At 39.1% G+C, this 26,075-nt stretch overlaps 2 protein-coding genes across 2 annotated transcripts in view; both read left to right on the top strand.

Moving 5' to 3' along the window:
- Positions 1–14,912, top strand: part of LOC139756082 (beta-hexosaminidase subunit beta-like) — an 89,149-nt gene extending 74,237 nt beyond the window's left edge. Inside the window, exons 8-12 of the mRNA XM_071675105.1 lie at positions 1,476–1,614; positions 7,336–7,433; positions 9,861–9,941; positions 12,358–12,531; positions 14,594–14,912. Of these exons, the coding sequence (XP_071531206.1) occupies positions 1,476–1,614; positions 7,336–7,433; positions 9,861–9,941; positions 12,358–12,531; positions 14,594–14,809 (708 nt within the window). The 3' untranslated portion in view covers positions 14,810–14,912. The remainder of the gene's footprint in view (positions 1–1,475; positions 1,615–7,335; positions 7,434–9,860; positions 9,942–12,357; positions 12,532–14,593) is intronic.
- A 7,762-nt stretch (positions 14,913–22,674) lies between these two features.
- On the top strand, positions 22,675–24,401 carry LOC139755758 (uncharacterized; the record flags this gene model as incomplete). The annotated part of the gene is made up of 1 exon (XM_071674384.1): positions 22,675–24,401. A coding segment is annotated over one exon (546 nt), but the record flags the coding sequence as incomplete, so codon positions are not given.
- Positions 24,402–26,075: the final 1,674 nt, after the last annotated feature.

The raw sequence follows: 26,075 nt of genomic DNA, 5'->3' as shown, positions 1-26,075 counted from the left end.
TTAATTAGGCTTTCTAAGCCAGACTACCTGTAGATTAAATTTTCTTAGCCTCAGCCCTTTGCAGGTTTCTCCCAGCATCACCCACCTTTGAGTTTCTTTTTAAACTTCGGTTTTCAAGTGAGTTTTCCTCCTCAAACTGACTCTCCTTATTAGTACTCTTCCCTCTCTTTGCCTCCTAAGTATTTGCCCTCCATCCTAACCCTTCTCATGGGCTCCTCTTGCAACTTTCTTCTCTGTGACTTTGTTCTCAGCAAGTCTCACTCTTTTTGACAACTTCCCCAGCTATTCCTCCCATAGGAGTTTCTCCCCCACTTTCTTTCCAGTCTAACACTATTTTGTAAGTGAGGTTTTCGTACCCAGCCACACTCTTCATGTGATGTCCATCTTCAATTTAACTGTGCTCATGATTACTTTCCTCAACCTCACATTCCACATGAGCTTCTCATTCTTTTAAACTTCAGTCTTCCCCAATCTCACTTGCCACCTTAGTTCTTTCGTCATTTATTTTTCATATGGATTTTTCTTTCTATCTTCAACTATTACTTGAGTTTCTTCTATTATCTCATTCTTCATGAGAGATTTCCTCTCCAGCCATACCTTCTATTTGTCTCACTTTGCCTGTCTCAATCTCAATGTTAGTTTTTGTTTGTAAAGTCACCATATGTGCAAGCAGTTTATATCCCTATTGTACTTATAAGTCCTTATTCCTCATCCTCAAACACCATGTTAATTAGCTTCCTCCAACTATACTCCACCTGACATGAACATGTGTGCATTACCTTGGTTTTTAAAGCAACTAGTTTTGTGAATTAGAAGCACAACAGAATGTGATTTTGTTTGAATTACAGGAAAAAGAAATTGTTTGCTCTGCAATTTCTTACATTTAAACATTAAGAGAACAGTTTATCACAAATAGAAATGTGACTATTCTATATCAGTGTTTTTAACCTTTTCTTATGGAGGAACCCTATAAGCAAAATGTTATATTTTCTGGAATCCCCCAACTTCTCCACTCCTTCTTTACCTTTGTTGTAAGCATGGTTTTAGAGCTCCATAGGCAATTTTGTAGCATAGCTAGCCAAATTCAAATTAAAAGAGCTCTGTTTATGAATAAGTAGGCTTCCATTGATTTTTTTTAACTACAAAATTTTGTAGAACCCTTGATTGAAAATCACTGTTCTACACACTACAATTTCTGTACACTACTGCTTTGTCCAAAAACATAACAGGGGCTTTTAGAAAATAGCTAAATACCCATCAGTTGTTAAAAATTACTATGAATCACCATCTGGATAATTTTATGTCATTACTTATGATTTCTAAGAGTGGTTTACTTCTTAATGATTTGATTTTCATTTGACATTTAAATTCAAACTAATATAGGTCTCTGGTAACCCCAAATAATTGTTTTGTTTATTTTCTCATCTGTAATGCCTTCCCTCTGGTTGTTGTTGGACTTACTGTTTTGCTTTTAGGGTGCATACACACCAAGGCACGTGTACAGTCAGCGAGATGTGATGGACATAGTGGAGTATGCTAGGTACCGTGGCATAAGGGTCATTCCAGAGTTTGACACCCCAGGGCATGCTCAGGGCTTTGGCAAGGCCTTTCCACGTAAGTATATGAGTACCTTTCATTGTGCATTGTGCTGTCTGTCTTTATGTATGTTTCTTGGTAATAGCTTGGTTGAAAAAGTAAATACCAATGGTATATGAAATCAGACTTCAGTCATATATGAAAGAACCTTCTCCATTTAGCAAAAATTATTGCATGGTATGTATTAGGTTTTTGATAGTGATCTTTAAATCTAATATTACTTTTTTTTGTAATCAAATGCCATTAATATCCCATACTTGATTTTTGGTACTCAGCACATAGATATGTAACTTGCAGTTTGTTAAAACTAACAGATTGATTGACCTTGGTCACTTTGAAGTTATACAGGCTTGACTTTACCCCAGTTGATGGTTATTTTCCATATTTAGGTTTATATCTATTTTATTTATTTTGCTTTGTCACTGTCTCCCGCATTAGCGAGGTAGCGCAAGGAAACAGATGAAAGAATGGACCAACCCACCCACATACACATGTATATACATACACGTCCACACACGCCAATATACATACCTTACATCTCAACGTATACATATATATACACACACAGACATATACATATATACACATGTACATAGTTCATAGTCTGCCTTTATTCATTCCCATCGCTACACATGAAATAACAACCCCTCCCCCCTCATGTGTGCGAGGGAGCGCTAGGAAAAGACAACAAAGGCCACATTCGTTCACACTCAGTCTCTAGCTTTCATGTAATAATGCACCAAAAGCCACAGCTCCCTTTCCACATCCAGGCCCCACAGAACTTTCCATGGTTTACCCCTGACGCTTCACATGCCCTGGTTCAATTCATTGACAGCACGTCAACCCCGGTATACCACATAGTTCCAATTCACTCTATTCCTTAGATTTAGGTAAAACTACTAAATCTAAGAAAGCAGGACTTTACCTTGTATGATCGCTGTGGGCAACCATCCCTCGCTGCATGAAAAGAAATCCAAGTTTCTCACCATTATCATTGGAATGATCGAATACTGACAACAAACCTTCCCTTCCTACCTTACCTAGCCTTCTTTTCTCCTTAGTAAACCTTCATCGTGGGTTCTTATTATGTTCTACCCAGCAGACGGTTCTCTCTTGTGTCTGCTTTTTCTGATGTACTCATTCTGTTTGAAAGTTTAACATGAAATAAATCAGTGTGTTAACTGCCTTGATTTCTCTCTCTCTCACTCCTCTGATGCAGATGGAGCAACGGAACAAAACTATTCATGGGCACATTAAAAAGATTATATAACAAATGGATTTGTATGTAGCATTTATGGATCTGGAGAAGGCATATGATAGAGTTGATAGAGATGCTCTGTGGAAGGTATTAAGAATATATGGTGTGGGAGGAAAGTTGTTAGAAGCAGTGAAAAGTTTTTATCGAGGATGTAAGGCATGTGTACGTGTAGGAAGAGAGGAAAGTGATTGGTTCTCAGTGAATGTAGGTTTGCGGCAGGGGTGTGTGATGTCTCCATGGTTGTTTAATTTGTTTATGGATGGGGTTGTTAGGGAGGTAAATGCTAGAGTTTTGGAAAGAGGGGCAAGTATGAAGTCTGTTGGGGATGAGAGAGCTTGGGAAGTGAGTCAGTTGTTGTTCGCTGATGATACAGCGCTGGTGGCTGATTCATGTGAGAAACTGCAGAAGCTGGTGACTGAGTTTGGTAAAGTGTGTGGAAGAAGAAAGTTAAGAGTAAATGTGGATAAGAGCAAGGTTATTAGGTACAGTAGGGTTGAGGGTCAAGTCAATTGGGAGGTGAGTGTGAATGGAGAAAAACTGGAGGAAGTGAAGTGTTTTAGATATCTGGGAGTGGATCTGGCAGCGGATGGAACCATGGAAGCGGAAGTGGATCATAGGGTGGGGGAGGGGGCGAAAATTCTGGGGGTCTTGAAGAATGTGTGGAAGTCGAGAACATTATCTCGGAAAGCAAAAATGGGTATGTTTGAAGGAATAGTGGTTCCAACAATGTTGTATGGTTGCGAGGCGTGGGCTATGGATAGAGTTGTGCGCAGGAGGATGGATGTGCTGGAAATGAGATGTTTGAGGACAATGTGTGGTGTGAGGTGGTTTGATCGAGTGAGTAACGTAAGGGTAAGAGAGATGTGTGGAAATAAAAAGAGCGTGGTTGAGAGAGCAGAAGAGGGTGTTTTGAAGTGGTTTGGGCACATGGAGAGGATGAGTGAGGAAAGATTGACCAAGAGGATATATGTGTCGGAGGTGGAGGGAGCAAGGAGAAGAGGGAGACCAAATTGGAGGTGGAAAGATGGAGTGAAAAAGATTTTGTGTGATCGGGGCCTGAACATGCAGGAGGGTGAAAGGAGGGCAAGGAATAGAGTGAACTGGAGCGATGTGGTATACCGGGGTTGACGTGCTGTCAGTGGATTGAATCAAGGCATGTGAAGCGTCTGGGGTAAACCATGGAAAGCTGTGTAGGTATGTATATTTGCATGTGTGGACGTATGTATATACATGTGTATTGGGGGGGTTGGGCCATTTCTTTCGTCTGTTTCCTTGCGCTACCTCGCAAACGCGGGAGACAGCGACAATGTATAAAAAAAAAAAAAATAACAACAACAAGCATCATTTCTCAGAATATGGTCTCTGACAGAATAAGCTATTGGATTTTTTTTACAGAAACCTGCGTGGGGGGTGTTCTTAATCCCCTGTCCCCAGGGATAATATATATGTATATATATATATATATATATATATATATATATATATATATATATATATATATATATATGTATAGAGTTTTGGAAAGGGGGGCGGGTATGAGGTCTGTTGGGGATGGGAGAGCTTGGGAGGTGAGTCAGTTGTTGTTCGCTGATGGTGCAGCGCTGGTGGCTGATTCATGTGGGAAGCTGCAGAGGCTGGTGACTGAGTTTGGTAAAGTGTGTGGAAGGGGAGAGTTGGGAGTGGGTGTGAATGAGAGCAGGGTTATTGGGTGCGGTGGGGTTGGGGGTCGGGTCAATTGGGAGGTGGGTTTGAGTGGAGAGGAACTGGAGGAGGTGGGGTGTTTTAGGTGTCTGGGAGTGGATCTGGCAGCGGGTGGAGCCGTGGAGGCGGAGGTGGATCATAGGGTGGGGGAGGGGGCGAAGGTTCTGGGGGCCTTGAAGAGTGTGTGGAGGTCGAGAGCGTTATCTCGGAGAGCGGAAATGGGTGTGTTTGAGGGAATGGTGGTTTCAGCAATGTTGTGTGGTTGCGAGGCGTGGGCTATGGATAGAGTTGTGCGCAGGAGGATGGATGTGCTGGAGGTGAGGTGTTTGAGGACAGTGTGTGGTGTGGGGTGGTTTGGTCGAGTGAGTGACGTGGGGGTGAGAGAGATGTGTGGAAATAGAAAGAGCGTGGTTGAGGGAGCAGAGGAGGGTGTTTTGAGGTGGTTTGGGCACATGGAGAGGATGAGTGAGGAGAGATTGACCAGGAGGATGTGTGTGTCGGAGGTGGAGGGAGCGGGGAGAGGAGGGAGACCGGATTGGGGGTGGAGGGATGGAGTGAAGGGGATTTTGTGTGATCGGGGCCTGAACATGCAGGAGGGTGAGAGGAGGGCAAGGAATAGAGTGAATTGGAGCGATGTGGTATACCGGGGTTGGCGTGCTGTCGGTGGATTGAATCGGGGCGTGTGAGGCGTCTGGGGTGAACCATGGAAAGCTGTGAAGGTATGTATATTTGCGTGTGTGGACGTATGTATATACATGTGTATGGGGGGGGGTTGGGCCATTTCTTTCGTCTGTTTCCTTGCGCTACCTCGCAAACGCAGAAGCTGGTGACGGAGTTTGGTAAAGTGTGTGGAAGAAGAAAGTTAAGAGTAAATGTGAATAAGAGCAAGGTTATTAGGTACAGTAGGGTTGAGGGTCAAGTCAATTGGGAGGTGAGTTTGAATGGAGAAAAACTGGAGGAAGTGAAGTGTTTTAGATATCTGGGAGTGGATCTGTCAGCGGATGGAACCATGGGAGCGGAAGTGGATCATAGGGTGGGGGAGGGGGCGAAAATTTTGGGAGCCTTGAAAAATGTGTGGAAGTCGAGAACATTATCCCGGAAAGCAAAAATGGGTATGTTTGAAGGAATAGTAGTTCCAACAATGTTGTATGGTTGCGAGGCGTGGGCTATGGATAGAGTTGTGCGCAGGAGGATGGATGTGCTGGAAATGAGATGTTTGAGGACAATGTGTGGTGTGAGGTGGTTTGATCGAGTAAGTAACGTAAGGGTGAGAGAGATGTGTGGAAATAAAAAGAGCGTGGTTGAGAGAGCAGAAGAGGGTGTTTTGAAATGGTTTGGGCACATGGAGAGAATGAGTGAGGAAAGATTGACCAAGAGGATATATGTGTCGGAGGTGGAGGGAACGAGGAGAAGAGGGAGACCAAATTGGAGGTGGAAAGATGGAGTGAAGAGGATTTTGTGTGATCGGGGCCTGAACATGCAGGAGGGTGAAAGGAGGGCAAGGAATAGAGTGAATTGGAGCGATGTGGTATACAGGGGTTGACGTGCTGTCAGTGGATTGAATCAAGGCATGTGAAGCGTCCGGGGTAAACCATGGAAAGCTGTGTAGGTATGTATATTTGCGTGTGTGGACGTGTGTATGTACATGTGTATGGGGAGGGTTGGGCCATTTCTTTCGTCTGTTTCCTTGCGCTACCTCGCAAACGCGGGAGACAGCGACAAAGTATAAAAAAAAAAAAAAAAAAACCTCGCAAACACGGGAGACAGCGAAAAAAAAAAGAAAAAAAAAAGAAAAAAAAGAATAGGAGTAAAGGACATGAGAGGATAAATAGAAAAATTATTGTGAGAAAGGGAAACACTATGAAGAATGGCATTGGACTGTCTCTAATTAACCAAATAATGTAAGGAAAGGGATGAATGAGACCAAATGAACAAAAGGCAAAGAAAGGCTGAAATAATATTAAGAAAATTATGAAAGATCATGTTCATACATTTGCAAAGATTATTAAATGAAGATTCAGACTGAAAGCAAAGTGCTTCATTAAATACACAAAGGATAATGATACGGTAATTAGTAATAAGACATTAGTATGGCACATTAACAAAATATGAGAAAGAGCAGTATGAAACTTTCTAAGCAGATAGAACTAAAGTTAAACAGTGTGGACGGGCAGTCTATGCAAATAGTAAACTTGAGGGAAGAAAGCTAAAGAAGATAGGGTACTTTTATATTCTTTCACAGGCTGATGGGTACACATTTAGGTTGTCACTAAAGGAAAGGTGGCCTTTATCATATATACTCATCTGTCTCCAAAGGAAAGGTAGGAAGTAGAAAAACTGCAGCTTCTGTGATGTTATGTGTTTTATTTTCCAGCTGTAGGCTCTCCTTTGAAAACTTATTTTCCCATTTATGATTTCCTCACATTTTTACGTATATTCCTTTTTGTCTTTCTTGTATTCCAGATGTATTCATGCTGAGGTAACTCCCATTATCTTTCACATTACATTAGCTTGACACAAGGAGTTGCCAGCTATTTGACTCATAAGATAATTAAACCAATAGTCTGTGTCCTTTAGCAAATGTTTTAACCTTTGCTGTTGGATCATTACCACTTGAAGGTGTGGATATGGTCAGTAGCTAGAATGTTTGGAAAAGATTTTGAATGAGTTGTCAAGCTTTGACATTAAATATATACACTGATATGGATGAACATGTAGGTATAACACATGTGGTGAATTTCAAGATGTAAATGTTATTGAATAAAGGCATTTGTCACCAGACCTGTTGACTCCATGTTATGGTGATGGTCAGACAGCAGGCACTCCCAAATTCCCCTACCATGCTGCCTACGAGAACCTCGACCCCACAAACCCACAGGTAAGTCAAGTGCAGCACTGGTAAGTCCATAAGGATGATGAGCTGAGAATAGATTAATGAATGATAGGGCACAACCTTTACAAGTGAGAAGTGAGAGGCCTCCATGAAAAAACAATGGAAGAATTAATGGCTAGTTGGATGAAGGGGACTGTTTTGGAAGATGTACATTGTTTGACTGATGTTTTTGAAATAAACACCACTTTTGGAAAAAAGTAGTTGTGAAGGTTATGTGGCTGAGACACTTACTTATATACTAAAGTGCTCTTTACCTATTTTTTTTCTCATAAAAAAAAAATAAGATTTGTACTTGAAAATTTAGGTACAATTGTCCACTGACTGTAAGATCCCTGTATGATTCTTCAAATAGAAGGTTATTTATGCCTGTGACAGAGAACATAAGCAGTAAGGGGAAGTAATTAGAATTATTGGTACTAATCTACCAATTAGATAATCCATGTAAATCATTAATAGAAGTCAGGTGCATGAGCACAGAATGAACTTGTTGGTAGCTTTCCCTTCAGGAAAACACACCAATGGTAAATTCATTAGTGCTAGTATGTCCCATGAAGGCTAAAACTTAGTTGATCTCGACAGAGTAGTTTAAAAATGTACTGTTGAAGAGTACTGCAAAAGATTCTGGAATTTATGTGAAAACAGCAAGAGACATTAATGTAGATTTTGTCATTTTGCCAGTCTTTGGTTTGTGGTTATGACCCTCATTTGTGCAAAATTTATTTTTATGAAAGCTGCATGTATGCACTTGATCCATACCATGTATACAGGAATAGATGTAATGATAATAGTTATAAAGGATAATACATATTGTCACTCATTTAAGTGTAGCAAAGTACAGCAGAGGAATGATAATAGAAAATTGAAACAATGTACATACATACTCATAGATAAAGCTGTTAATAATTAAAGATATTAGTTGATTATTTATTTGAGATGTGATTTGATCAGCAAGGTTACAGTGTGTCTTAAAAAGTTGCTTTTATAAACTGCCAATGAGATGAAATAGGAGAGAGGAAAAACTGTGAGGCATGAATGGAATGCCAGGCTTTCTTTCACATACTGAATTATGTAACTAGAATTAACTTGATGTATAAATGCTAGGGGTTGAGGGTCAAGTCAATTGGGAGGTGAGTTTGAATGGAGAAAAACTGGAGGAAGTGAAGTGTTTTAGATATCTGGGAGTGGATCTGTCAGCGGATGGAACCATGGAAGCGGAAGTGGATCATAGGGTGGGGGAGGGGGCGAAAATTTTGGGAGCCTTGAAAAATGTGTGGAAGTCGAGAACATTATCTCGGAAAGCAAAAATGGGTATGTTTGAAGGAATAGTGGTTCCAACAATGTTGTATGGTTGCGAGGCGTGGGCTATGGATAGAGTTGTGCGCAGGAGGATGGATGTGCTGGAAATGAGATGTTTGAGGACAATGTGTGGTGTGAGGTGGTTTGATCGAGTAAGTAACGTAAGGGTAAGAGAGATGTGTGGAAATAAAAAGAGCGTGGTTGAGAGAGCAGAAGAGGGTGTTTTGAAATGGTTTGGGCACATGGAGAGAATGAGTGAGGAAAAATTGACCAAGAGGATATATGTGTCGGAGGTGGAGGGAACGAGGAGAAGAGGGAGACCAAATTGGAGGTGGAAAGATGGAGTGAAAAAGATTTTGTGTGATCGGGGCCTGAACATGCAGGAGGGTGAAAGGAGGGCAAGGAGTAGAGTGAATTGGAGCGATGTGGTGTACAGGGGTTGACGTGCTGTCAGTGGATTGAATCAAGGCATGTGAAGCGTCTGGGGTAAACCATGGAAAGCTGTGTAGGTATGTATATTTGCGTGTGTGGACGTGTGTATGTACATGTGTATGGGGGGGGGGGTTGGGCCATTTCTTTCGTCTGTTTCCTTGCGCTACCTCGCAAACGCGGGAGACAGCGACAAAGTATAAAAAAAAAAAAAAAAAAATAAATGCTAATATGAAGCCACAGTAGTGAGATTATGATATTAGAATTGTGAATTTGATTTTCACAAATCTATAGAAAAAATAAGTTCTAAACCAGAATGATTAAGTTAATTCTCTACACAGTAGTACAAATATTATGGAACACTTGCTTTAAGAAATTATTTCTAAGGTTTTTCGTATGATTGTTTACCGTAATATAGTGCCATTATTTGTATACATTGTAGTGTTTCCTTTAGCACCAAAATGATGCTATTCATAAAATTTCATTGTTATGTATTTTCAGGTATAAGATTTTCTCAAAGATTTGCAAAATATCAATCTTTCATTTGTTACATCTTATAGCAGATCTAGGTATTATTTAGTTAAAGACTTAGTATATAAAATTTCATTGCTTATTTCTCCAAGAAGTTATAGAAGTCTGTCATAAAGATTCATTAGATAAAGTTTCATGGGATGTATTTTGCTACAGGTGTATGACTTCCTGAAGGCCTTCCTAGTAGACCTGAAACACACTTTTGTCGATGGGTACATCCACTTGGGTCTGGATGAGGTGAGGCACTATTCCTGTTTATTGTTATCCCTGAGTAGAATTCTGTGTATCTGTTAAATTATATATGATAGACTTAAGGAGGATCTTCAATATTTGACTTTATGTGTATATTTCTTTTAAGTTAGAGCAATTGCAGTAGATTAATAAGGTACTAACTTTAATTAGTTTATTTTAGTCAGTGATGCACTTCAAGATCTGAGGATATATGTATACGATCATTGTTAACACTCACATTCCCTTGTCTTTTGAATTGTATATATGTACTATGTCTTTTACTCATGGTGGACACACACACACACACACACCAGCCTTAGCAAGGTACCCATTTATTGACCAGCCCCAAGGTGAGGGTGAACACGTAGGTTGGGTGGGGTTCAACTGCCATGCCCACACCCCAGGCAGGCCCATGTTGACTTTTGGTTAGTAATGCTATACCATGGAGGCCAATGTATGTATTTATATTATTCATTTATTATACTTTGTCAGTCTCCCACATTAGCAAGGTAGGGCAAGGAAACAGATGAAAGAATGGCCCAACCCACCCACATACACGTATATACATACATGCACACATACATATCTATACATTTCAGCGTATACAGGCATATACACAGACATATACCTATATACACATGAACATATTCATACTTGCTGCCCTCATCCATTCCCGTTGCAACCCTGCCACACATGAAATGGCAAACACACACACACACACACACACACACCGCTAGGAAAAGACAGTGAAGGCCACATTCATTAACACTCAGTCTCTAGCTGTCATGCACCAAAACCACAGCTTCCTTTCCACATCTAGGCCCCACAAAACTTTCCATGGTTTACCCCAGATGCTTCACATGCCCTGGTTCAATCCATTGACAGCACGTCAACCCCAGTATACCACATTGTTCCAATTCACTCTATTCCTTTCCTACCTTTCACCCTCCTGCATGTTCAGGACCCGATCGTTCAAAATCAATGTATGTATATGTTTGGTATTAATTTACTGATGTTGATAAAACTGTGAGATTATATTGGTCTCCAAGAATAGGGTGTGGTTATACTTCAAGAATTCCTTTTCTGCAGAAGCATGCTATTTAACTGCTCTCTTATGCTGAAGTCATGAGATGTTATTCTGTGAGTTTACTGACACAAGGTTTTGTGAGAACCAAAAATATGATTGTTTTTTAAAATCCTTTTGCACCTGACAGAAGTGATATTTTGGTGTAAAACTATCACAAATAAAATTCTTCTTTTGAAGGATAAAGGTTACCTGTAGGGAGGATAGATTTTAGAATTTCTTATACAGGATATACAGAGCTAAATAGTGCCTTTGAAGAATTCCAAAACATTATTATAGAAATCTATAATGAGGCTATGACATGAGTACCATTGGCAGAGAATAAAGCAGGTAAGAAATGAAAGAGCTATGGTTTAACAAAAGACAAAGAAAATCTGAAAAACACAGATATACTGTTCTATGCGGAGGAAACAACTTCAATGACATCTGTGATTAATTCTTACAGTGCTTTCCCGGAGTGAGTATGATACCATCCCAATACTATGCTTTTGAATACAAGTATGATAAAACATAAAAGTTGTTGCCTATATAATGGTCTTACATTATCTAATATTTCTCCTGATAATTTTCACAAATATTAACTAGTCAACTTGATAGCCAGCCCATGCTGTTCTTTCATTTTTATAATCCAATATTATGAATTTATGCATATTACCAGTGGTTAGTATCTCTGACCACCATCACTCCCTACTAATGACTTTAGTTTTAGGCTCTTTTCTAAAACTTTTGAATAACTGAAGTATTACTCCCATAGATCTTGAAAAGACACAAATGTTATATCTTTTCCTATTAGTGTATTTCTTTAAACAGCTGCATGGGAGAACAGCAGCAAAAAATATGAAAGCATCGTGAACAACATCAGACATGACTAAAATCCAAGATTACATAATATTTATGCATGTACAAACTGCAGTTTTTATGATGCATCATTTGTACAAAGGATATTGTATATAGTAACTCCTTATCTCCAGCAGCAAATCAATTCATATATCATCTAAAAAACACTAGTGAAGCTTGTATATTCAAATGTTTACCCAGTTAAATGCACTGGGATGCTAAGCATCAACTAGTTTCCTTATTTTCGGTTTTAGATTTGTTCATTATGTAATGTTAATTCTTCAAAAAATTATAGATAAGTTGGTCTATAAACATTACCATCCATTCTGTAGTGCTTTACTTGACATAACACAAAATCTTTGGTTCCACCAGATTACAGAACTTGTTCACCCAGAGGTCTGTTAATGATATTTACTATTAACTTTCCTTTCTCACTGTGTTGTTTTTCTCATGTATCATTTTATACCAGTAATCTTAACACTTTCCCGTGATGCTCCATAGGTGTCTCTGCCCTGCTGGTCAAGTTCTCCTGTAGTTCGAGCCTTCATGAACCGTCACAACTACACAGAAGTGCGCCAAGTAGAGCAACACTATGTTGAGAAAGTCCTTGAGCTGGCTGACCTTACACCTATCAATTATATTACCTGGCAGGACCCAGCTGACCGTGGCACAAAGGTAGGTCATAAACTAATGACAAAACCTATATGTACATGACATTCAGATTGAACATTCAGATTTGGGACTCAGTAGACATGGTCATCTGGATGGATCATCAGAAAACTGCAGGAGTTAACTGTAAGCAGGGTATAATTAGGTTATTTTCTAATAAGAAAATTCAGCTGATTTCTAAACATGTATGGCTCAGAAGTTGTTTCATGTGGTATGATTATAGGTGATACCATTATGTATAATAGCTAGAGGATGGATGTGAGTGAATGAGGACTTTCGTTGTCATAAACACGATAAATGGCAAACGAGTGGGAAGGAAAGAAAAGAAATCATTAAACAATACAAATGTTCATAAAAGGTGGCAAACATGTATCAGGGTTTGCTGTTACTGGTGTTGTATGTTTAGAAGAGTGAAAACTCCAGATATTATTGACTATTTGCAGTGGTGTCTTTATGATGTAACCCTTTGCTCTGATGGAAATATGAATATGTTAATGCAGTGGCTCCTTACCCATTTAAACTGCTTATCACCAACATGTCCTCTTCACTTTGTGTACTAGATTATAACTAAAATCTCAATTTTACATAATAATTTACTTTGAACTTGTATAACCCTTTATGTTTATGGCTTTACTGAACTGTATTAGTTTTTCAGGAGACTTTGAGAAATTATTTTTTATTTCTTTAGTGCTCATATGTGAAGATTGCTTTAGTTTATTCATTTATGCCATTGTTTGTATACATTTTCCATACTACTTAACTTTCTAATCATTGACCATGCTAAGTCATTTTGGATTTTGACTTTTTTAGTGAGATTTGATATTTGATTGCTCTTCAACTCATCTTGAGGGAAGCAAATTATGCTTTCCTTTTTAGAAACATCAAGTATGCCTTAGCCAAAACCATGTCATTTAAAAAGGCAAAGCCTCAGTCAAAGCTGTATCAGCTGAAAAGGTAAATTCATAAGTGTGATAACCCCTTGAGGGTTACATTAGTTTTCCTTGAGCCTTTTCACAGGTTGCATATAAACTTTTTTTTTTTTTTCAATGAAATGAAAGGCTGTCATGGACTTTGAGTTTATGAAAAAAATCATATATTATGATGCAAAACAATAGATAAAATTTTGACATTCTTGAATGTGGAGGACCATAGGAATAAGCCTTAGAGAGGTAAGATTGGAGTTGGTTGTTAGATACCGCTATGCAGTTGTCTAGTTTCATTCATTTAGCAATAGTTGGAAGTAGGTTTTTCTAGGGGACTTTTCAAGGCCCTTATGACGTATGACAAATATACGTGATAGCTTTAGCCATCTTTAATGCAAACCACAGATGGAAATGATGATACACAAGCTCTGACTTGTATCCGGCCTCAAGCGAATTCATAAATTTATATCAGTAACCTGTTAAGCATTAAAGAAAAAGAAAAAGTACTTGGGGATATACCTCCATGTGTACATTCTGTATTTCAAACTTAGTTATTGGTCAATAGCCTTGCTTGGTTATGTTGAACAGACATCACAGTTAATATGAATGCTTACTGTTCCTCAGGTTCTGAGATGGAGGTGAATCATGCATCCATGCACCTGCCCTTATATGCATCTCAGATTGTTCTAATTTTTGACTACTTTGGTAAACTTGGTAATGCATGGGCCACTAGCTGAGGGCAATTCTAGCGCAGTGTTTTCAGAGGAAATTCACTGAGTTTTAAAATGTTATTGACAATTTGCCCACTGTGACACCCAGCACTCAGATTACCCCTCCTTAGTATGGACTAGCAAATCAAGCTGCATTGTGATCACTGCATTGAAAGAAATCATAGCAAGGACATTATTTGATGTTTGTTTTTTTTGGCCACTGGAAAAAACCTCATAGAATGTGAAAATTTCGAATATGTCTTTCTGAATTATCATTACTCAAGTATAGATTGTACAGTTCAGAGTTTGCTGTCTTCAGATAACTTGATCCTTGGAAATTTACTTCAAGAGGCTAATATCTCTTGTACATTATTTAGATAGGTAACAAACTAGAGACTTGTCACAGACATTTCAGCTGCATCTCTATGTTTCCAGATGGCAAACACAAGTGTTGTTCAGGTGTGGAAGGATGTATCCCTCTCACCATCCAAGATAAAAGGATGGCGAGAGTATTTGCACGACCTGACAGCAGCTGGCCACCAGGTCATCTTATCTTCTTGCTGGTACATCAACTTCATTACATATGGCCAGGACTGGAAGAACTTCTACAACTGTGACCCCACTGATTTCCAAGGTTTGATAATGTGGTGAAATGTTTTAACTCATAATGTTTGCTTGGTTTGCAGACCTACAGGATTGGATAGTACATAGACTCATGAATACATATTGATTACAATAGTTATAATTTAGAATTCTAGGGTTTTATTTTACTGTTACACATAATTATCTAAGATTTCTGGTCTTAGATATATATGTTTCACAAGTCTTTGAACATACAATTGTGTGCATATATTAATGGATAGTATCTGAAATTGGCATAGATGTGGATATTTACAGCAAGTATAATCACTGATTTTTTTTTTTGAAAAAATACTGTGAAAAATGAAGAAATTAAAGTTTATACACAGAAATGTCACAAAAGTACCTGTCACATGGCATTATCGTCCAGGAATCCTGATGTAGTTTTTTAATCTTGTAATCAGATCTCATTTAAATGTGTTGCTCAGTGACATCCATTGTTCAATACGCTCAGTTTCAAATGCCTGCTTAGGGGTTAACCTGAATTAAATGTACCATCACCACACACTTGTGCATGGAAAATATCTTTATATAGACCATATTTTCTTTATTATTTTGAGATACCACATACTGTGGGTAGTGTATTTATTTGATAAGTGACTAATATTTATAATTGTGAAAACATTTGTCAACTCAATAGACATCAGTCCCAGCAACTAAGAGTGAAAGAAATCATTTATTGTTGAGATGGATTTTGTGCTGTATGAGGCTAAATACTATTCACTTTTATGATTATCACTTATGATCTGAAGAATAACATGAAGGCTGGAGAGAGTTTGACTGATTCGTGTACATATTAGAGATAAAGAAACAGGACAAGCAGGGTGCCACCCATCATATGTCACCTATGCACCATGTTGTGTTGCCACTCACACTGCTAACAGTGTCAGTCAGTATTTGATGATTTATGGTGAATGATATTTTAAAAAATTTTTCATTAATGAATGTTAATTTATTGTAACAAAATGTTACAAAAACCATATTATATATATATATATATATATATATATATATATATATATATATATATATATAGGGTTGAGGGTCAAGTCAATTGGGAGGTGAGTTTGAATGGAGAAAAACTGGAGGAAGTGAAGTGTTTTAGATATCTGGGAGTGGATCTGTCAGCGGATGGAACCATGGAAGCGGAAGTGGATCATAGGGTGGGGGAGGGGGCGAAAATTTTGGGAGCCTTGAAAAATGTGTGGAAGTCGAGAACATTATCCCGGAAAGCAAAAATGGGTATGTTTGAAGGAATAGTAGTTCCAACAATGTTGTATGGTTGCGAGGCGTGGGCTATGGATAGAGTTGTGCGCAGGAGGATGGATGTGCTGGAAATGAGATGTTTGAGGACAATGTGTGGTGTGAGGTGGTTTGATCGAGTAAGTAACGTAAGGGTAAGAGAGATGTGTGGAAATAAAAAGAGCGTGGTTGAGAGAGCAGAAGAGGGTGTTTTGAAATGGTTTGGGCACATGGAGAGAATGAGTGAGGAAAGATTGACCAAGAGGATATATGTGTCGGAGGTGGAGGGAACGAGGAGAAGAGGGAGACCAAATTGGAGGTGGAAAGATGGAGTGAAAAGGATTTTGTGTGATCGGGGCCTGAACATGCAGGAGGGTGAAAGGAGGGCAAGGAATAGAGTGAATTGGAGCGATGTGGTATACAGGGGTTGACGTGCTGTCAGTGGATTGAATCAAGGCATGTGAAGCGTCCGGGGTAAACCATGGAAAGCTGTGTAGGTATGTATATTTGTGTGTGTGGACGTGTGTATGTACATGTGTATGGGGGGGGTTGGGCCATTTCTTTCGTCTGTTTCCTTGCGCTACCTCGCAAACGCGGGAGACAGCGACAAAGTATAAAAAAAAAAAAAAAATATATATATATATATATATATATATATATATATATATATATATATATATTATCCCTGGGGATAGGGGATTAAGAATACTTCCCACGTATTCCCTGCGTGTCGTAGAAGGCGACTAAAAGGGGAGGGAGCGGGGGGCTGGAAATCCTCCCCTCTCGTTTTTTTTTGTTTTTTTTTAAATTTTCCAAAAGAAGGAACAGAGGGGGCCAGTTGAGGATATTCCAAAAAAGGCCCAGTCCTCTGTTCTTAACGCTACCTCGCTAACGCGGGAAATGGCGAATAGTTTAAAAGAAAGAAAAAGAATAATTATCTAAGATTTCTGGTATGAATTCAGTCTAATAAGAGATATGATCAGTCCCATGAGCTCCTGTAGGATATCACTCAAATTTATCATGAATAAGGTGCATTTACTATCTTGAATAACATGAATACAGTATTTGATTTATCAGTACAGCACAATATTTAACAAGCCTGAACAACTAAAGATACATGAATTCATGAAAAGGGACTCAACTTTTGGTTGTTAATGCTCTTACTTCCATTACTTGAATATCAGGTTGAGATGTTGCAAGTCTTTTTTTAATTTATGATGTCCTTTATGTTATTTTTCCATGAAGCTTAAGGGCATGGCTACAGAATTGCTATTTATGCTGATTTGTAAATGGCTGAAACTATAGATTTAGTCACATTTAGTTAGTATTGATAGGTTTTTATCTGCAAAACTTATATCATCTGCCATCAGTCCAGTATCTACAAATACTCATGACAAGATTTTACCTAAGGCATGGCCAGCATGTATTACTCATTACATATCTGTTTTTGTTTTTTTTCAAGATTTTATGGTACCCAATCTTTACACAGCTACAGTGCTTATTAGATTTAGGTTGATAATCATTTTCTTCAGTCAGCTGATGGTCAGTGAAACAGAATTGTTTTTATTTTTCTTGTAGTGGGTATGATCAAAACTGAACATACCATCAGCAACAGTAGAGATAACTAACACAGTACCTTATATTCAAGCTGAGAGAGCTCAAGAGGGTTTGATATATGGAGAGAATGAGTGAGGAGAGGCTATATCTCTGATGCTTGTTCCCACACAACAGAGTATCCATAACTAGTGAATTCCAGGGCTGGTTCTTAACCTTTAGTGCTTCACACTTAGCAGGCCACTGACAGAGGGCAACTCTAGTGTAGTGTTTGCAGAGGCTGAAGTAGCCCATCATTTTTTTTTTCCTTCTTTTTTTTTTTACATTCAGTTTCTAAGGCTTGTTTCAGTTACCTTAATAAGTATTAAGGTTATAAAGGTTGTATTTCAAGCTGAGAGAGCTCAAGAGGGTTTGATATATGGAGAGAATGAGTGAGGAGAGGCTATATCTCTGATGCTTGTTCCCACAGCATCAGAGTATCCATAACTAGTGAATTCCAGGGCTGGTTCTTAACCTTTAGTGCTTCACACTTAGCAGGCCACTGACAGAGGGCAACTCTAGTGTAGTGTTTGCAGAGGCTGAAGTAGCCCATCATTTTTTTTTTCCTTCTTTTTTTTTTTACATTCAGTTTCTAAGGCTTGTTTCAGTTACCTTAATAAGTATTAAGGTTATAAAGGTTGTATTTCAAGCTGAGAGAGCTCAAGAGGGTTTGATATATGGAGAGAATGAGTGAGGAGAGGCTATATCTCTGATGCTTGTTCCCACAGCAACAGTAGTATCCATAACTAGTGAATTCCAGGGCTGGTTCTTAACCTTTAGTGCTTCACACTTAGCAGGCCACTGACAGAGGGCAACTCTAGTGTAGTGTTTGCAGAGGCTGAAGTAGCCCATCATTTTTTTTTTCCTTCTTTTTTTTTTTACATTCAGTTTCTAAGGCTTGTTTCAGTTACCTTAATAAGTATTAAGGTTATAAAGGTTGTATTTCAAGCTGAGAGAGCTCAAGAGGGTTTGATATATGGAGAGAATGAGTGAGGAGAGGCTATATCTCTGATGCTTGTTCCCACAGCATCAGAGTATCCATAACTAGTGAATTCCAGGGCTGGTTCTTAACCTTTAGTGCCTCACCCTTAACAAGCCACTAGTAGAAGGCAACTCTAGTGTAGTGTTTGCAGAGGCTGAAGTAGCCCATCATTTTTTTTTTCCTTCTTTTTTTTTTTTACATTCAGTTTCTAAGGCTTGTTTCAGTTACCTTAATAAGTATTAAGGTTATAAAGGTTGTATTTCAAGCTGAGAGAGCTCAAGAGGGTTTGATATATGGAGAGAATGAGTGAGGAGAGGCTATATCTCTGATGCTTGTTCCCACAGCAACAGAGTATCCATAACTAGTGAATTCCAGGGCTGGTTCTTAACCTTTAGTGCTTCACACTTAGCAGGCCACTGACAGAGGGCAACTCTAGCTCAGTGTTTGTATAGGCTCCTATCTAATGGTCCTACTGACTACTACTACCTAATGCCCCTGCCTAATATTCTTACCTGTTATTTCTACCTAATGGTCCTGCCTAAATTTTCCTACCAACTAACCCTGACTATTGCTCATACCATTTTGCCAAAAGGCAAGGCTAGTGCATAGTACTTTCCACAGGAAAATCTAGAGTTACAAAGAATGAGCTAGGTGAGTTAATTGTTGTTCAGTGTTATGTATAACAAGAAGAGATTTTATGTTTGTAGACAGAATGCCAGTTGTCCACGTGTGGGTGAGGCAGAAGGAAAAGACAGCTACCTTGGTCAGAGAAGTGTAACATGACAATCACTGAAGTGCTGGCATACTATGCAGCAAAGATGATATAGATCAGAAGTGGATGGAGCAAGCAGATGAAAGGACAAGAGTGAAAAAGATTTAGTGTGTTCAAGGTCTGAACATGCAGGAGTGACAGTGATGCATGGGATAGATTAAATTGGAGGAATGGGGTATCCAGCAGATGACATGCTGTTAATAGACTGACCCAGGGCATATGATGTAGCCAGAGGAAACCTTAGAAATATTTGTAGGGCATGGTTTTGATTAGGGGGCTGAGGTTATGTTACATTGCACATGACAGTTGGAGAGTGGATGTGAGCAAATGAGGCCTTTTCTTCATCTGTTCCTGCTACCTCATTAATAAGAGTAACAGCAGACAAATATGAAAGAAAGAGTTGGGTCACTTCATCAGGTATCTGATGCTTGAACAGCTTGCAGGTGACTGAAAGCTTAACTGCTGGAGGAAGATTTTGTAAGTGGCACCCAACTCTAAAAAGGAAATACAATGCCAAAAGAAGTCAGTTTTCATGTACATGGACAATACCTCATGAATAATAGGTACAGATACCTTTAATATAAGTAATCTTCATACAAACATCAACTGTATTTGCGCTGTAGCACAGATAGTTCTCACCTGCAGTAATAGAATAAGAAAACTTGATTTTACTTTCATTAGTAGATTTATGGTTTACATATATAAACACAGCCCCACTAAACATACTCCCATCTGAAATCTCATTCTCCAAGTTACAATTTCTTGTTTGCTCCATGAATCCCACCCATCTCTTCAACAACACAAATCTCTGATTCAACATATCACAAGACCCCTTTTATTCATAGCACACGCATACTAGGAATAAAAAGCTTATCCCAGCCTCACACTTGAGTAACCGCTACTCACAGATCCCACCACCCCATATACATACAACTGACAAAATACATATGGAGAAATAATCCAGCAAGCCTTAAATAACCAACCTCTCACCTAAGTCTTATAATCCAACCCCCTCCCTAGAGAAACATGATTCATTTGTCTATCTAAGCTCTGGACATAGCCCATCACTTCAACACCACCAACACCATTTCAACATATCCCAAGACCATTCATGCCCATGATGAAACTACCATAAAGAAGACACTGAGCACCTTCTACTCAGTTGCCCTGCGCTCTTTGGACATAGACATACTTACATCACAACACTTTATGACCTGTGGTCCTGCCTGGTAGACATACTTAATTTCCTGAGTGTTGCCAGAGCCTCATAAAGATAAAAGGAACTTGGGGCAGGAAGTAAGTATACGTATATATTTTTTCATAATTGGCCACTGTTTCCTGCATTAATAGGATAATGGCAGGAACAGACAATGAAAGGCCATATACACTCATATCCATTCTCTATCATATGCAATGCACTGAAACTGTAGCCTCACATCCACAACCAGGCCCAACAGACCTTTCTTAGTTTCCCCATATATTTTTTTTATTTATTTTACATATTATACTTTGTCGCTGTCTCCTGCATTAGCGAGGTAGCGCAAGGAAACAGATGAAAGAATGGCCTAACCCACCCACATCCACATGTATATCCATACGCATCCACACATGCACATATACATACCTATACATCTCAACGTAAACATATATATACACACACAGACATATACATATATACACATGTACATAATTCATACTGTCTGCCCCTATTCATTCCTGTCACCACCCCGCCACACATGAAATGACAACCCTCTCCCCCTGTATGTGTGCGAGGTAGTGCTAGGAAAAGACAACAAAGGCCACATTCGTTCACACTCAGTCTCTAGCTGTCATGTATAATGCACTGAAACCACAGCTCCCTTTCCACATCCAGGCCCCACAAAACTTTCCTTGGTTTACCCCAGACGCTTCACATGCCCTGGTTCAATCCACTGACAGCACGTCAACCCCTGTATACCACATCGTTCCAATTCATTCTATTCTTTGTATGCCTTTCACCCTCCTGTATGTTCAGGCCCCAATCGCTCAAAATCTTTTTCACTCCATCCTACCACTTCCAATCTGGTCTCCCACTTCTCCTCGTTCCCTCTGCCTATGACACATATATCTTGTTTGTCAACCTTTCCTTACTTATTAGTTCAATATGTCCAAACCATTTTAACATACCCTCTTCTGCTCTTTCAACCACACTCCTTTTATTACCATACATCTCTCTTATCCTTTCATTACTTAATCAAACCACCTCACACCATATATTGTCCTCAAGCATTTCATTTCCAACACATCCACCCTCCTCCATACATCCCTATCTATAGCCCATGCCTCACAACCATACAATATTGTTGGAACTAATATTCCTTCAAACTACCCATTTTTGATCTTCAAGATAAGGTTATCTCTTTCCACACATTCTTCATCGTTCCCAGAACTCTTACCCCCTCCCCTACCCTATGACGCACTTCCGTTTCCATGGTTCTATTTGCTGCCAAGGCCTCTCCCAGAAATACTTCACTTCCCCAGTTTTTCTCCATTCAAACTTACATACCAACTAACTCGTCCCTCAAGCCTGCTGAAACAAATAACCTTTCTCTTATTCACATTCACTCTCAACCTTCTCCTTTCACACACTTTTCCAAATTCAGTCACCAACTATTGCAGTTTCTCACTCAAATCAGCCCCCAGTGCTGTATCATTGGCAAACAACAATTGACTCACTTCCCTGGCACTCTCATCCCCAACAGACTGCATACTTGCCACTCTCTCCAAAACTCTTGCATTTACCACCCTCACCACCCCATCCATAAACAAATCAAACATCCATGGGGGCATCACACATCCTTGCTGCAGACCAACCCTGACTGGGAACTAATCACTCTTCTTTCTTCCTACTCGTACACATGCCTTACACCTTTAATAAAAACTTCCCAGCAAATGAAAATTGTCATAGTTTTTGTCTTTCATTGTAATACTGATTGTGCTTGATTTCTTTTGTTTTTATCATTTAGGTAATTTTGACTATTTCTTTGGCTCTCCTTGAAATAAGAACTTACCACCTCATTACATGATTACTGGCTGTCACAGAGTATATGGAATTAGAACTAATAGCTTTTTTAACTATATTTCTAATTTTAGCTGCTTTTCCTTTCATGTCCATGAAACTTCCCCAAGCTAATGTATTTCTGGCTACATTAGAACATGGATATAACTAATGTAATACTGAAGTATACTCTTCTTATCATTCCCAAGCTAATGTATTTCTGACTGTTTTACAACATTGATATTAATAATGTAATACTGAAGTATACTCATCTTATCATTTTATGTTGCATAAATTTTTTTTTGTTATATCACAGACGAGGTGTCCCAGCCCAACCTATCCTGAATGGTTACTGTGGTGAATGGGAGGTTCCTCAAGATGTTATGATGTCTACACCTCCCCCCACCACAACTACAACTACCACCACAACTACTCCACCTCCAACTACCACCACCACCACAACGACACCATCTACTACTCCATCTACCACCTCTTCTACCACCACAACCACTACAGCTCCTACTACTACCACCACCACCACTACCACCACCACAGCTTCATATTCACCACCGACCCCAGCACCTAAAGATCCACCTTCCCCAGCTTCCCAAGCACCATCAGCAGGGCAGCAGCAAGTAGAAAGCCATACTAATATAGAGCAGCCTCAGCAGCCACAGCAGCCTGCAGCTGCTGCATCAGACCCTGCTGTTGCAGCCACCTCACAGGCAACCCCTGTAGCTACACCTGCGGGAGATGCAACTGTTAATGAGCAAGCTGAAGCTGTGCCTGGAGCGTAGGATCCTAATGGGCTATACTTATAAACTCTTGACAGTGTCATGTGCATTTTTGCTGTGAAAGTATTATTGGTCTATTTTTTTGTTTTCAGTAATTTTTCACAGTGACTGATTTTGCTGAACTGCAAACAGTGGCAATCCATACTAAATTCTGCAGCCTTGTTTTTCTTTGACACTTGTCTCTTGCTCATGTGACTTGGACTGCAATGAATGTAATTATTGTTGTCATTTGTTAAATTGTGTTTGTTTTATATATTTTTTTTAATTCAGAGCATGTGTGCAATTTTTTATATGTTAAGCTCAGTAGACAGATATGCCATACACATGTATATTCCTGTTTGTTGATTTACCTATTCTCTATTACAGCTGAAGTGCACCAATTTATTTGAATTTCGGGAAAAACTAAACCAATAAATTCTAAAGGGCGAAGACCCATTAGTGTGGAATCAAAATCCATTTCCAGAAATAAGGATTTGGAAGTGAGTTATTACATCGTTTGTTTTAAGCTTCCAAAAGAGGAATAAAGTGTGAAGTCTAGTGTAGTTAATAAGACACAGTTCTACACAGAGAAAAGTTCTTGCTGTGGTTTTCATATATGTGATCAATAGTGCTTCATACAAAGACTGCCTATATTAGCAGCATGAAAGAAAATGAAGTTGAATATACAATTTTTTTCTGAAGATTGTAATCAAATCGATACATTATATGTATACAGGGTATTTCATGATGCAGCGCTTATTGGCACTGACAAACAAGTATGGTCTGTTACTCTTTTTTTATGCCCATGAGTGATATATCCATCTCATTACCACTGTTGTCCATGTCTTTGGAATCATTGAAGTGTCATCATATCATCCCAAACATACTTAAGAATATCATGTCTTTCACACATTATTTAATATTGCCATATCTGTCACACACTATTATAACTTTTACAAGCACACATATAAACAATACTACACCCCTCACACGTTCTGCCCATGAGCATGATTTTCTTTGTATACTACTACTGTGTTTTTACTTGGTCTGTGCCTAGATGGTGCTAAATTTGTGAAACATGCTGTATGTGTTATGGTGATAAATAGAAGATGTAGAATAACTACATTGCTATTTATTTAGGAGTGTTTTGTAATACATGTACACAGATCATATTTTACTGAGATTCTAATAAATATACTACTTAAGGTCCTTGTTTTATATTGAAAATGGAATTGTTCATGGTAAAATAAGATATTTTGTGGGACATGAGATGTTGTACATTTACAGAGACTAATTTGCCCTAACAGTTATTGAACCCTCTTTTCACATATTCTTCAATGCTCCCAGAACCTTCACTGTTATGTCTCACTTCTACTCCCATGATTCCACTTGCTGCCATGTCCACTCCCAGGTATTTAAAACACTTCATTTTCTCCATATTTCTTCCATTCAAATCTGTCACCAGTGCTATGTTGTCAACAAACAATATCTGACTCTATTCCCAGGCCCCCACCTCATCCTCTGCAAACTGCATACTCTCTCTCTCTCCAAGACTTGCGTGTACCCCCCTCACCACCAAATCAAACAGCCTTGGCAACATCACACTTCCTGGCTGCAGACTAACTTTTGCCAGGTACCACTAACACACCTTTCTTCCTACTCTTACATGTACCTTACACCTTTGATAAAAACTTCTCATTGCTTCTAACAGCTTTCTTCACACACCAAATATTCTTAAAACCTTCCACAAAGCATGTCTGTCAGCCCTCTCATGTGCTTTCTCCAGATCCATAAATGCAACGTACAAATACTATAGTTTCTTCTAGGTATCTTTCACACATTTTTTAAGCAATCACCTAATCCACACATCCTTTACTAATGGAACCACATTGTTCCTCCCCAACTTGATGCTCTGTACATGCCTACCTCATTTGTCTTCACCAAACCATTTTCTCTCACTTCCCATACCACCTCAACCCAAATGCCCATACATCTGTCACTATATCATCAAGCACATTCAACAGTCCTTCAACACACTCACTCTACCTCCTCCTACTTCATCACTTCATGTTACCACCTCCCTATATGTCCCCATCACAGATGTTTCCATTTGTTTTCTTGTTTTATGCAGACTACTAACCTCTTTCCAAAACATCATCTGATTCTCCCTGAAGTTTACTGATATTTCTCACCCTAACTCTCATTTACCCTCTTTTTCAGTCCTTACACCTTCATTTTGATCACCTGCCACTATCTTAAAAAACTCCCAATCATTTGCACTCTTTCTCTGTATACCTCTTTTTTTCTCTTCCCTAACAACTTTATGTTGTCATCCCACCACTGACTACCCTTTCTAACTTTCCCACCTTCCACCTTGTGCATGCTACAAACTCCTCTTGTACATGCCAGCACAGCTTCCCTAAATACCTCCCATTCCTCACCCACTACCCTAGCCTCATTTACTCTCATCTTTTCCCAATCTATGCTCAATTTCTCTTGATAATTCTCCACACAAGTCTCTTTTCCAAGTTCACATATTTTCACCACCCTTTTCTCACTCCTAAGGTTTCCTCTTTTCCAAAACCTTCTACAAACCTTCATCCTTGCCTCCACAACGTAATGATCAGATATCTCACCAGCTGTCCCTCTGTGCACATTCACTTTCACAATTCTCTCTTTTACACGCCTATCAATTAGTATGTAATCAAATGATGCTATCATTCATCTTTCCTACTCACATATGTCCTTTTTAAGCCAGGTGTTCCCAATCACCAGCCCTCGCTCAGCACACAACTCCACAAGCTGTTTACCATTTCTATCAACTTTATTGAATACCCAATGGCCCCAGTTTTCCCACAACTGTCACATTACTCACCTTT

The sequence above is a fragment of the Panulirus ornatus genome, chromosome 20 (assembly GCF_036320965.1).
Source record: "Panulirus ornatus isolate Po-2019 chromosome 20, ASM3632096v1, whole genome shotgun sequence".
NCBI classification, from domain to species: Eukaryota; Metazoa; Arthropoda; class Malacostraca; order Decapoda; family Palinuridae; genus Panulirus; species Panulirus ornatus.
This window is presented reverse-complemented; position numbering and strand designations above follow the sequence as displayed.